Source organism: Heterodontus francisci, chromosome 36, assembly GCF_036365525.1.
Source record: "Heterodontus francisci isolate sHetFra1 chromosome 36, sHetFra1.hap1, whole genome shotgun sequence".
Lineage (NCBI taxonomy): Eukaryota > Metazoa > Chordata > Chondrichthyes > Heterodontiformes > Heterodontidae > Heterodontus > Heterodontus francisci.
Window position 1 is genome coordinate 52,063,141 of NC_090406.1, and position 14,637 is coordinate 52,077,777.

General features: G+C 45.2%; 1 protein-coding gene across 1 annotated transcript in view; it reads left to right on the top strand.

Moving 5' to 3' along the window:
* Positions 1–13,626: 13,626 nt before the first annotated feature.
* LOC137351483 (calcium and integrin-binding family member 3-like) overlaps positions 13,627–14,637 on the top strand; it is a 54,515-nt gene continuing 53,504 nt past the window's right edge. The window contains exon 1 of the mRNA XM_068015931.1: positions 13,627–13,730. Coding sequence (XP_067872032.1) covers positions 13,627–13,730 — 104 coding nt within the window. The remainder of the gene's footprint in view (positions 13,731–14,637) is intronic.

Below are 14,637 nucleotides of genomic sequence, written 5' to 3' on the forward strand. Positions count from 1 at the left end.
TAATGAATAAATCTGGAATGAAACGCGAGTCTCAGTAATACTGACCATGAAACTACCGGATTGTCATAAAAACCCATCTGGTTCACGAATGTTCCTCAGCAATGAAGGAAACCTGCTGTCCTTACGCAGTCTGGCTGATATGTGACATCAGACCCAAAGCAATGTGGTTGCATCTTAATTGCCCTCTGAAAAGGCTGAGCAAGCCTATCAGTTGTCAACGTGATGCCCCATCACCTCCTCAAGGGGAATTAGGGATGGGTAATAAATGCTGGCCTTATCAGCAATGCCCACATCCTGTGAATGAATATAAAATCCTTCCCTGCCAGTCACCGCTACTCTTCTGATCCGGTCACTCCAAACTCATGATCCCATTTGCCCATTTACCTGAGGGTCACTGCTGGCATCCTCCGTCAGTGAGCTGCCTGGGAAAGCTAGCCAGCTCCAAGTCTATCCATTCAGGAAGGAGGATCATCCCCTGCCTCCCAATGAGCCTGTCAAACCTGCTACCCCCACAATCGGTGCACTGTTCCGATTCAGGCACAATCCAATATCCATATGTTCAAACTATTTAAAAATAGAGTAAGATAGTTCAATAGAAAAGAGGAAAAAGGAATAGAAAATTGGGGAAGAGGGGTGGAAGGCAAAAATAAAATGTAGTATTGACTAAAAGGTGGTTATTTTAGTTATGTATGTTCCATATTACAGTAACCCTGATACCTGATACCTGAACAGCTAACAGTTAACATACTAATACTATTAGTATTAAAGTAATAATGTCACTCAATACCTGAAGAGTTGTATACCGATAGCATTTTGGTGAGAATGTTACTCAATACCTGAGTAGTTTCATATGGCTAGAATTACAGTAATAATTAAGAAAAATAAAAAATTTGCATTTCTACAAAACGTTTCATGACCACTAAGCACTTTACAGCCAATGAAGTACTTTTGAAGTGTAGTCACCGTGGAAACAGGGCAGCTAATTTGCACGCAGACAGATCCCACAACAGCAATGTGATAGTGACCAGATAATCTGTTTGCGTGATGTTGATTGAGGGATAAATATTGACCAGGACACCGGGGAGAACTCCCCTGCTCCTTTTTGAAATATTGCCATGGGTTCTTGTACATCCACCTGAGAGGGCAGAGGGGGCCTTGGTTTAACGTCTCATCTGAATGACGTCACCTCTGATTACTTGACACCTTCAGTAGATCTATTCAGTTAGTACAATCTGCACCACTTATACTCATACCTATATGGTTTGTCCGCTGTAGATGACCGCTATATAACAAGATTTGTTATTATTTACTGTGCAGAAACAGACCATTCAGCCAACAGGTCCATATCAGTGTTTATGCTGCACACAAGCCTCCTCTCATCCCTCTTCATCTCACCCCATTAGCATATCCTTCTATTCCTTTCTTCCTCATGTGTTTATCTCACTTCCCCTTAAATGTATCTATACTATTTGCCTCAACTATTCCTTGAGATTGTAAATTCCACATTCTAATCACTCTTTGGGAAAAGAACGTTATCCTGAATTCCCCATTTATCTTATATTTATGACCCCAGTTCTGGTCTTGACTGCAAGTGGAAACATTTTCTCTAAGACTGTCTCATCAAACGCTTTCATCAAAAAGAACAAAGAACAGTACAGCACAGGAACAGGCCATTCGGCCCTCCAAGCCTGCGCCGATCATGACGCCTGTCTAAACTTAAACGTTCTGCACTTTGGGGGTCCGTATCCCTCTATTCCCATCCTATTCATGTATTTGTCAAGATGCCTCTTAAACGTCGCTATTGTACCTGCTTCCACCACCTCCCCCGGCAGCAAGTTCCAGGCACTCGCCACCCTCTGTGTAAAGAACTTGCCTCGCACATCCCCTCTAAACTTTGCCCCTCTCACCTTAAACCTATGTCCCCTAGTAACTGACTCTTCCACCCTGGGAAAAAGCTTCTGACTATCCACTCTGTCCATGCCACTCATAACTTTGTAAACCTCTATCATGTCGCCCCTCCACCTCCGACGTTCCAGTGAAAACAATCCGAGTTTATCAAACCTCTCCTCATAGCTAATACCCTCCAGACCAGGCAACATCCTGGTAAACCTCTTCTGTACCCTCTCCAAAGCCTCCACGTCCTTCTGGTAGTGTGGCGACCAGAATTGCACGCAATATTCCAAGTGTAGCCTAAGTAAGGTTCTGTACGGCTGCAGCATGACTTGCCAATTTTTATACTCTATGCTCTGACCGATGAAGGCAAGCATGCCGTATGCCTTCTTGACTACCTTATCCACCTGCGTTGCCACTTTCAGTGACCTGTGGACCTGTATGGCCAGATCTCTCTGCCTGTCAATACTCCTAAGGGTTCTGCCATTTACTGTATACCTCCCACCTGTATTAGATCTTCCAAAATGCATTACCTCACATTTGTCCGGATTAAACTCCATCTGCCATTTCTCTGCTCAAGTCTCCAACCGATCTATATCCTGCTGTATATATATCACTTAAAGATCTCTATCAGGTTACCTCTCGGCCTTCTGTTTTCAAGAGAGAAAAGCCCCAGCCTGTTCAATCTTTTCTGGTAGGTCTAACCTCTCAGTTCCAGTACTATTCGAAAAAATCTTTTTTGCAACTGCTCCAAGCGCCTCAATTTTTTTTGCACACCATACTCCAAGTGTGGTCTAAGCAAGGTTCATCACCAGTTAAATAAAAGCAAAATACTGCGGATGCTGGAAATCTGAAACAAAAACAAGAAATGCTGGATTCACTCAGCAGGTCTGGCAGCATCTGTGGAGTGAATCCAGCATTTCTTGTTTTTGTTTCATCACCAGTTAACATCAGTTCTCTGCTTCTCAATTCCACCCCTTTAGAAATGACCCCAGTGCTTTGTTAACATTTTTATGGCTTTATTAACCTGAGTTGCTACTTTTAGTGATCTGTGTATCTGCACCCCCACATTTTTTTATTTGTTTCATGGGATGTGGGCGTCGCTGGCCAGGCCAGCATTTATTGGCCTTGAGAAGGTGGTGATGAGCTGCTTCTTGAATTACTGCATCCATGTGGGGTAGGTACACCCACAATACTGTTAGGAAGGGAGTTCCAGGATTCTGACCCAGTGACAGTGAAGGAACGGCAATATAGTTCCAAGTCAGGATGGTGTGTGGCTTGGAGGGGAACTTGCAGGTGGTGGTGTTCCCATGCATGTGCTGCCCTTGTCCTTCTCGGTGGTAGAGGTCACAAATTTGGAAGGTGCTGTCGAAGGAGCTTCAGTGAGTTGTTGTAAAGCATCTTGTAGATGGTACACATTGCTGCCACTGTGCGCTGATTGGAACTACACTTATCCAGGCTTGTGTCCTGTAGATGGTGGACAGGCTTTGGGGAGTCAGGAGGTGACTTACCTGCTCCATTTAGATAATTATTTTGCAAAGAGTATGTCGCCTCCTTATTCTTCACGCCAAGCTGTTCCACCTCACACTTAAGGGCATTGAAAATCATTTGCCAATCTCATTCTGCTAGTCATAGAAGCATAAAATGGTGACAGCACAGAAGGAGGCCATTCGGCTTGTCTTGTCCAGGCTGGCTCTCTGCCAGAGCGACTCAGCTAGTCCCACTACCTTGCCCTTTTGCTGTAGCCCTGTAAATGTTTTTCTGTTCAGGTGCTTATCCAATTCTCTTATGAAAGCTATGATTGAATCTGCCTCCACCACACTCTCAGGCAGTGCATTCCAGATCCTAACCACTCACTGAACCTGCCTCCACCACACTCTCAGACAGTGCATTCCAGATCCTAAACATTGAACCTGCCTCCACCACACTCTCAGACAGTGCATTCCAGATCCTAACCACTCACTGCGTAAAAACATTTGCTCTGAAGTTATTGAACTCAATGTTCAGTCCGCAAGGCTGGAGAGTGCCTAATCGAAAGATCAGGTGATGCTCCTCAAGCTTGCGTTAATGTTCACTGGAACACTGGAGCTGGCCAAAGACAGAAATGTTGGCATGAGAGCCGGGAGGAGTGTTGAACTGGCAAGCAATTAGGCTTATGGATTGAACATTGAGTTCAACAACTTCAGAGAATGACTGGCCTTTTTTAAAAATTTATTTTTTAACCATGTTCTGCTTTACATGTAGTCAGAGCTGCTCATTATTCTGCTATTAACACTCTATCTGGACTAATGCTTCGCCTTTCATCACAAGCATTAAGACACTCTTTGCCTTTGTCCCAGGACAGCTTTGTTATTTAATCTCTCCTGCCCTATCAAACCCCTTCCCCTTTGTTCTCTCCCCCACTCCCTCCCCTTCACTTGCTTCAAACCTAATTTTCTTTTCTAACCGTTTCCAGTTCCAATGAAAGGTCACTGATCTAAAATGTTAACTTTATTTCTCTCTCCACAGATGCTGCCAGACCTGCTGAGTGTTTCCAGCACTGTTGTTTTTTATTTCAGATTTCCAGCATCTGCAGTATTTTGCTTTTATTTTAGTGTTTAACCCTGACTCTCTGTTTTGTGTTTTGTAGCTAGTTTGTTAACCATTCTGCTACTTGTCGCCTGACTCCACATAATGTAAGAACAGAACATAAGAAATAGGAGCAGGAGTAAACCTTACAGCCCCTCGAGCCTGCTCCACCATTCAATACGATCATGGTTGATCTCCTGCCTCAACTCCACTTTCCTGCCTGCTCCCCATATCCTTTGATTCCCCAAGAGACCAAAACTCTGTCGATCCCAGCCTTAAATATTTTCAATGATGGAGCATCCACAACCCTCTGGGGTAGAGAATTCCAAAGATTCACAACCCTTTGAGCAAAGAAATTTCTCCTCATCTCAGTCCTAAATGATTGGCCCTTTTCCTGAGACTGTGCCCCCGTGCTCTAGATTCCCCCGCTGGGGGAATCAATCTCTCAGTGTCTACATTGTCAAGCCCCTTCAGAATCTTGTATGTTTCAATGGGATCACCTCTTATTCTTCAAGCTCCAATTTACTCAACCTCTCATCATAGGACAACACTCTCATCCCAGGAAACAATTTAGTGAACCTTCACTGTATTGCCTCCAATGCAAGTATATCCTTCCTTAAATATGGAGACCAAAACTGCACGCTGTATTCCAGGTGTGGTCTCACCAAAGCCCTGTAAAATTGTAGTAAGCGTTCCTTATTCTTTTACTCCAATCCCCTTGTAATAAAGGCCAACATGCCATTTGCCTTCCTATTACTTGCTGTACCTGCATGCTAACTTTGTGTTCCTTGTACAAGTACACCCAAGTTCCTCTGAACATCAACATTTACAACATTCACGCTTTAAAAAAAATATTCTGCTTTTCTATTCTTACGACCAAAGTGAACGTTTCATAATTTATAATTTTATTTTATAATTTCCCCATTATATTCCATCTGCCATCTTGTTTCCCACTCACTTAACCTGTCTATATCTCTCTGCAGCCTCTGTGTCCTCCTCACAACTTACACTTCCACCTAGCTTTGTATCGTCAGCAAATTTAGATACATTACTCTCTGTCTCTTCGTCTAAGTCATGAATATAGATTGTAAATAGCTGAGGCCCCAGCACTGATCCTTGCGGCAATCCACTACCACAGCCTGCCAACTTGAAAATGTCCCCTTTATCCCTATGCTCTGCTTCCTGTCCAATAACCAATCCTCTATCCATGCTAATAAATTGCCCCGATCTCCATGAGCCCTTACCTTGTGTAGTCACCTTTTGTGCAACACTTTAAACAATGTCTTTTGGAAATCCAAGTATACTACATCTACTGGTCTCCTTTACCTAACCTACCAAGTACATCCTTAAAAAACTCATAAATTTGTCAAACATGATTTTCCTTTCTTAAAACCATGTTTACATGTTCTAATCATACTATACTTTTCTAAGGGCATTGTTAAGACTTCCTTAATAATACATTCCAGCATTTTCCTGATGATTCTTATTAGTCCCTTGGTTACTCTCTATTTCCGGTATTTAATTTGTGTCTTCTACTGTGAAGACAGACACAAAATATTTGTTCACTGTCTCTGTCAATTCCTCATTCCCCATGATAATTTCTCCTTTAGCTATTCTCCTTTTTACATACACGTGTAAAAACTCTTACAATCTGTTTTTCTATTCCTGACTAATTTACTCTCATTCTATTTTTTCCATTTCTATCAACTTTTGGTGGCCCTTTGCTGGTTTCTAAAACACGTACAATCCTCAAGCTTACTACTATTCTTTGCAACATTATAAGCCTCTTCATTTAAGCAAATACAATCTTTAACTTCCTGAGTAAGCCACGGATGGATCTTTCTTCCTGAGCTTTTATTTTTTAATAGAATGTATTTTTGTTGAATGGTTTAAATTGTTTCTTTAAATGTTTCCCACTGATTATTTACTGCCTAACCTTTCCGTCTATTTACCGGAGCCAGCTCTCCCCTCATACCTGTGTAATTGGCATTGTAAAAGTTTAAGATACTTACTTGGACTGCAGTATTTCACTTTAAAACCTAATACAGCGTTCAATTGTATTGTGATCACTATTTCCCAGTGAATCTTTTACTATGAGATTACTAATTAACCCTGCCTCATTGCACAATACTAGATCTAAATAGTTTTATCCCTGGTTGGTTCCACAATGTATTGTTCCAGGAAACTGTGACAAAAGCATTCTACAAATTTATCTTCCAGACCACCTTTACAAATTTCATTAGTCAGGTCTATATGAAGATTAAAGTCCCTGACAATTATTACACTGCCTTTGTCATAATCTCCAATTATTTCTTGCTTAATGCTCTGTCCAATGGTATAACTATTATTCTTCTTCTTCTTTGGCCTCCTTGTCTCGAGAGACAATGGGTAAGCGCCTGGAGGTGGTCAGTGGTTTGTGCAGCAGTGCCTGGAGTGGCTATAAAGGCCAATTCTAGAGTGACAGACTCTTCCACAGGTGCTGCAGATAAAATTGGTTGTTGGGGCTGTTACACAGTTGGCTCTCTCCTTGCGCTTCTGTCTTTTTTCCTGCCAACTGCTAAGTCTCTTCGACTCGCCACGCTTTAGCCCCACCTTTATGGTTGCCCGCCAGCTCTGGCGATCACTGGCAACTGACTTCCACGACTTGTGATCAATGTCACAGGACTTCATGTCGCGTTTGCAGATGTCTTTAAAGCGGAGCCATGGACGGCCAGTGGGTCTGATACCAGTGACGAGCTCGCTGTATAATGTGTCCTTGGGGATCCTGCCATCTTCCATGCGGCTCACATGGCCAAGCCATCACAGGCACCGCTGGCTTAGTAGGGTGTATATGCTGGGGATGTTGGCCGCCTCGAGGACTTCCGTGTTGGAGATACGGTCCTGCCACCTGATGCCAAGGATTTTCCGGAAGCAGCGAAGATGGAATGAATTGAGACGTCGCTCTTGGCTGACGTACGTTGTCCAGGCCTCGCTGCCGTAGAGCAAGGTACTGAGGACACAGGCTTGATATACTTGGACTTTTGTGTTCTGTGTCAGTGCGCCATTTTCCCACACTCTCTTGGCCAGTCTGGACATAGCAGTGGAAGCCTTACCCATGCGCCTGTTTAATTTTGCACCTAGAGACAGGTTACTGGTGATAGTTGAGCCTAGGTAGGTGAACTCTTGAACCACTTCCAGAGTGTGGTCGCCGATGTTGATGGATGGAGCATTTCTGATGTCCTGCCCCATGATGTTCGTTTTCTTGAGGCTGATGGTTAGGCCAAATTCATTGCAGGCAGCCGCAAACCTGTCGATGAGACTCTGCAGACACTCTTCAGTGTGAGATGTCGATGCAGCATCATCAGCAAAGAGGAGTTCCCTGATAAGGACTTTCCGTACTTTGGTCTTCGCTCTTAGATGGGCAAGGTTGAACAACCTGCCCCCTGATCTTGTGTGGAGGAAAATTCCTTCTTCCGAAGACTTGAATGCATGTGACAGCAGCAGGGAGAACAAGATCCCAAACAGCGTAGGTGCGAGAACACAGCCCTGTTTCACGCCACTCAGGATTGGAAAGGGGTCTGATGAGGCACCGCTATGCTGAATTGTGCCTTTCATATTGTCATGGAATGAGATGATGATACTTAGTAGCTTTGGTGGGCATCCAATCTTTTCTAATAGTCTGAAGAGACCACTTCTGCTGACGAGGTCAAAGGCTTTGGTGAGATCAATGAAAGCAACGTAGAGGGGCATCTGTTGTTCACGGCATTTCTCCTGTCGCTGGCGAAGGGAGAACAGCATGTCAATGGTCGATCTCTCTGCTCGAAAGCCACACTGTGCCTCAGAGTAGACACGCTCAGCTAGCTTCTGGAGCCTGTTTAAAGTGACACGAGCGAAGACTTTCCCCACTATGCTGAGCAGGGAGATTCCACGGTAGTTGTTGCAGTCACTGCAGTCACCCTTGTTCTTATAGAGGGTGATGATATTGGCATTGCGCATGTCCTGTGGTACTGCTCCCTCATCCCAGCACAGGCAAAGCAGTTCGTAGAGTGCTGAGAGTATAGCAGGCTTAGCACTCTTGATGATTTCAGGGGAATGCCGTCCTTCCCAGGGGCTTTTCCACTGGCTAGAGAATCAATGGCATCACTGAGTTCCGATTTTGTTCGCTGTACGTCCAGCTCATCCATGACTGGCAGAGACAGGGTTGCATTGAGGGCGGTCTCAGTGACATTTTACCTGGAGTAGAGTTCTAGGTAGTGTTCCACCAAGCGGTCCATTTGCTTGCGTTGGTCAGTGATTGTGTCCCCTGATTTAGATTTGAGGGGGGCAATCTTCTTGACGGTTGGCCCAAAAGCTCTCTTAATGCCATCATACATCCCTCTGATATTTCCTGTGTCAGAGACCAGCTGAATATGACTGCATAGGTGTTGTCAGTCGTCATTTGCGCAGCGCCTGGCTGTTCTTTGTGCAGCACTTCTGGCTGCTTTAAGTGCTACGGATGTTAACTCGCTGGGGGCTTTCTTGTAGTTCAGCAGTGCAATGCGCTTAGCGGCTATGACAGGTTCCAGCTCTTCAAAGTGAGATTGAAACCAGTCTGCATTCCGCTTCACACAATTGCCATAGGTAGTCATTGCTGAGTCATAGATGGCGTCTCTGATGTGGGCCCACTTGGTTTCTGCATCCGCTGTGGGAGTGTTTTGAAGGGCTTTTTCAAGTGAATTTAGAAACTTGCGTAACAGCTGTGGATGAGAAATTCTGCTAGTGTTGATCCGTGGGTGGCCCTTCTGCTTGGAGTGATGCAGCTTCTTTGGTTTGAGGCTAACCTTGCTGCACACCAGGGAGTGGTCGGTGTCGCAGTCCGCACTGTGGAAGCTGCGTGTGATTTGAACACTGTTTAAAGAGGCGAGCCTCTTTAACTATTAGTAGAGGGCCGATAAATGCTCCCACCAACATTTTTTGACCCTTGTATTTCCTGATCTCCACCCATACTGATTCTACTTCCTGATCTTCTGAGCCAAGATCCTTGTCCTGACTTTAGTCACAAGACCACTCTGTGGTACTTTACTGCGGGTGATAATAAGGTTGCAGATCACCATTGAATAAACTGAACAAGGCTGTATTTAATACAACTAGCTTAACTTAAATTGCTTAGTTCAGACTGTAACCTCACACTCCTGAGAGTGGATTAGATAGAAAAGGCAATTGAGCATTAATGAGGTATTATTTACGTGCCAAAGGTCTTGCATTCAATGTTCCCTAACGAGCTGCAAAGTAGTGAGTGAACAAAAATATAAAAGCAAAATACTGCAGATGTTGGAAATCTGAATTGAAAATGGAAAATGCTGGAAATCTTTAGCAGGTCGGGCAGCATCTGTGGAGAGAGAAACCAAGTTAATGGGGGGGATTTTAACATGGTTTTTGATGCATGGGGACTGAAATCCAGGAACAATGCAAGTGTGTAGGGAAGACGGCTGCCTTCTGCATTTAACTGCTGCACTTTAGGCTGCGTATGTGCAAACATCTCAGGAGAGATGAGTTATTATCTCAATACGTTAATTACTCAATTACAGCGATAAAACATGGCTTTTGGAATTTAACTGTGGGTTCACAGCTTTCCTGGGTTTCCTGGAACTCGCCAGTGAAACATGACAACAATTCGGGGGCTGAAACCATGACAGGAAGATATGCCAATGAATATTCACAGCTTCTTTCATAGCTGCTTGTTCACAGTACTTGTGCTGAGAAGGTGACTTTACACACTTTGGAAATGTCACCTGCACTTTGGAGGTTCAGAGGTCTGATTTAAACTTTGGGACTCTGATCTATCAGATCAGCATGAGTGCTGTATATGCTGTGTTAGTATGGATGTCAGATGAGGAGCAAGAAGATTCCCAACAACAGAGTTGTAGCAGCAGCAGCAGCAGCAATGGCCTGATGCTCACAGACCTGCAGCTCCACAGGACTGAGGGAAGCACAGGATGGTACAGCTCGCAGGAGAACATACCTGGCACACAGGGTCTACTGTAGTGTGATGGAATACTCTCCATTTGCCTGGATGGGTGCAGCTCCAACAACACTCAAGAAACTCAACACCACCAAGGACAAAGCAACCCGCTTGATTGGCACCCCATCTACAAACATTCACTCCCTCCACCACCGACGCACAGTGGCAGCAGTGTGTACCACCTACAAGATGCTCTGCAGCAACTCACCAAGGCTCCTTCGACAGCACCTTCCAAACCCGCAACCTCTACCACCTGGAAGGACAAGGGCAGCAAATGTATGGGAACACCACCACCTGCAAGTTCCCCTCCACGTCACACACCATCCTGACTTGGAACTATATCGCCGTTCCTTCACTGTCGCTGGGTCAAAATCCTGGAACTCCCTTCCTAACACAACTGTTGGTGTGTTGGTGTACCTACCCCACATGGACTGCACTGGTTCAAGAAGGCAGCTCACCCCCGCCTTCTCAAGGGCAATTAAGGATGGGTATGAAATTCTGGCCTCGCCAGCGATGCCCACATCCCATGAAAGAATGGAAAAAGGCTCAGGATCTCGCAGCAGGTAGTAGCAGACATTTGCATTCTGCTGGAAGATCTGATGGCAGCTGGTCGTGGCGGCCATGCTTTACCAGTGGCTGTCAAAGTCGCCATTGTCTTCAAACTTTGTTTCTGGCTGCTTCCAGGATTCTGCCAGAGATATTTGCAGGATTTCAGTCGGCTGCCCACACGTGCATAAGGCAGGTGACTGATGGCTTGTTTGCCCAGGCCAGCAATTATGTTAACTTTGCCTGTGATGAGAGTGTTCTAGGCCCAACCATCTTCAGCTGCTTCATCAGTGACCTTCCTTCAATCATAAGGTCAGAAGTGGGGATGTTCGCTGATGATTGTATGATATTCAGCACCATTCGCAACTCCTCAGATACTGAAGCAGCCCATGTCCCTATGCAGCCATACCTGGACAACATCCAGGCTTCCTGCACTCTTCATTGAACCAGGGATGGACCCTCTGGCTTGATGGCAATGGTAGAGTGGGGGATATGCCGGGCCATGAGGTTACAGATTGTAGTTGAATACAATTCTGCTGCTGCAGTTCCACAGCGCCTCATGGATGCCTAGTTTTGAGTTGCTAGATCTGTTCAAAATCTATCCCATTTAGCACGGTTGTAGTACCACACAACACGATGGTGGGTACTCTCAGTGTGAAGACGGGACTTCATCTCCACAAGGACTGTGCAGTGGTCACTCCTACCAATACTGTCTTGGACAGATGCATCTGCAACAGGTAGATTGGTGAGGATGAGGTCAAGCACGTTTTTTCCTCTTGTTGGTTCCCTCACCACCTGCCACAGATCCAGTCCAGTAGCTGTGTTCTGTAGGACTCGGCCAGCTCGTTCAGTAGTGGTATTACCAAGCCACTCTTGGTAATGATAGACATTGAAGTCCCCCACCCAGAGTACATTCTGTGCCCTTGCTACCCTCCTCAGTGCTTTCTCCAACATGTTCAACATGGAGAAGCACTGATTGATTGGCTGAGGGAGGGCGGTAGGTGATAATCAGCAGGAGGTTTCTTTGCCCATGTTTGACCTGATGCCATGAGACTTCATGGTGTCCGGAGTCAATGTTGAGGACTCCCAGGGCAACTCTCTCCTGACTTTATATCATTGTGCCGCCACCTCTGCTGGGTTTGTCCTGTCGGTGGGACAGGACATATTCAGGGATGGTGATGGCAGTGTCTGGGACAGTGTCTGTGAGGTATGATTCTGTGAGTATGACTATGTCAGGCTGTTGCTTGACTAGTCTGTGGGACAGCTCTCCCAACTTTGGCACAAGCCCCCAGATGTTATTAAGGAGGACTTTGCAGGGTCGACAGGGCTGGGTTTGCCGTTGTCGTTTCCAGTGCCTAGGTCGATGCCGGATGGTCCGTCCAGTTTTATTCCTTTTCTTAGACTTTGTAGCTGTTTGATACAACTGAGTGGTTTGCTGGGCAATTTCAGAGAGCATGTAAGAGTCAACGCATTCAAGAGTCAACCACATTGCTATGCGTCTGGAGTCACATGTAGGCCAGACCAGGTAAGGACAGCAGATTTCCTTCCCTAAAGGACATTAGTGAACCAGATGGATTTTTCCAACAATCAACAATGGTTTCATGATCACCACTAGATTAGCTTTTTATTTCCAGATTTATTAATTGAATTCAAAGTCCACCATCTGCCATGCTGGGATTCGAACCCATGTCCCCAAAGCATTAGCCTGGGGCTCTGGGATACTAGTCTAGTGACATTACCCCTGTGTCACGGCCTCCCTTACTGTCCAAGTACAAGCACTGTATAATTTGTTTGGATTCATCATTATCTTCATCCTCTTCCTCAGAATTCTCTTCATCATTTGTCATTTCCATTTTCGGCAGTTCACTGCGAAATGATGTTTTGAATCACACCTGAAACAACTATTAACCAATCCTTGGCATTCTTGGGATTCATTTGCCTATTATTGTTGTTCCAGTTCTGTATTCTGCTATAATAGTTAGATCTGCTAAAGGTGATTTCATCCTCATTCTGCCTGTCTTTAACCCTATCATTGTATTTACACCTATGTCCAGTATCTGGCAATCACTGAGTCCTATATCGTTTGTGTCACTGTGGAATATTCCATGAAGCCTAAAGAAAATGACTGTTTTCCTGGGACTTTTTTTAAGTCAGTAGACATCTGATCCCACAGGGACTCCCTCTCGGAGAACTGAACATCAGTTAGAATCAGAAGCCTCTCCATATGAGACACCTTAGCACAATCATACTGATCCAGAGAGTGAGGGGACGGTGCACTCAGTTGGCTAGAAGGTTAGTGTGTTAGCAGAAAGACACCAACAGCACATGTTCAATCCTGTAGTTCAGGGAGGCCTGCCTCCTCGCCAGGCCCCATGCTTGAGGAGTGGTGGCCCTCAAGCTATACATCACCAACTGTTTCTCTCTAACGGGGAGAGATGCCTCTGGTCCTTTGGGACTACAGTTAGAAGAACAACTGATCCAGGGATCCCCAAATTGAATTTTGTCAATCTTTTATATAATTCATTAAAGTCCTTCATGGAATGACCATCTGTTTTCCAAAATCTATCAAAGTCTGACCATGTCTCATCGGCATTTTCTTGTAAATTTATCAGTCCAGGCCTTCAGTATCTGAGGAGTCGCAAATGGTGCTGAATATTCATCAGCAATCATCAGTGATCAGGAACTCCTGCAGTGATGTCCTGGGACTTGATATTTGGCCTCCAACAACCACAACCATTTCCTTTGTGTTAGGTATGACTCCAACAAATGGGGAGTTCTCCCCCTGATTCCCATTGACTCCAGTTTAGCTAGGGCTCCTTGATGTCACACTTGGCCAAATGCTGCCTTGATGATGCCAAGAGCAGTCACTCTCACCTCACTTCCTGAATTCAGCTCTTTTGTCCATGTTTGGACCAAGGCTGTAATGAGGTCTGGAGCTGAGTGACCCTGGCTGTACCCAAACTGAGCATCACTGAGCAGGTTATTGCTGAGCAAGTGCCGCTTGAAAGCACAGTCAACGACACCTTCCATCACTTTACTGATGATTGAGAGTAGACTGATGGGGCAGTAATTGGGCAGATTGCATTTGACCTGCTTTTTGTGTACAGGACATACATGGGCAATTTTCCACCTTGCTGGGTAGATGCCAGTGTTGTAGCTCTACTGGAACAGCTTGGCTAGGGGCACAGCTCATTCTGGAGCACAAGCACATGTTGTCAGGGCCCATAGCCTTTGTTGTATCCAGCGCCTTCAGCCATTTCTTGAAATCAGGTGGAGTGAATCGAATTGGCTGAAGACTGGCATCTGTGATGCTGGGGACCTCAGGAGGAGATGGAGATGGATCATCCACTCGGCACTTCTGGCTGAAGATTGTTGCAAATGCTTCAGCCTTGTCTTTTGCACTGATGCTCTGGGCTCCCCCATCATTGAGGATGGAGATATTTGTGGACCCTCCTCCTCCAATTAGTTGTTTAATTGCTCACCACCTTTCACAACTGGATGTGGCAGGACTGCAGAGGTTAGATCTGATCCCTTGGTTGTGGGATCGCTTAGCTCTGTCTATCACATCCACTGTTTAGCATGCATGTAGTCCTGTATTGTAACTTCACCAGGTTGGCCTCTCATTTTTAGATATATCTGGTGCTGTTCCTGCC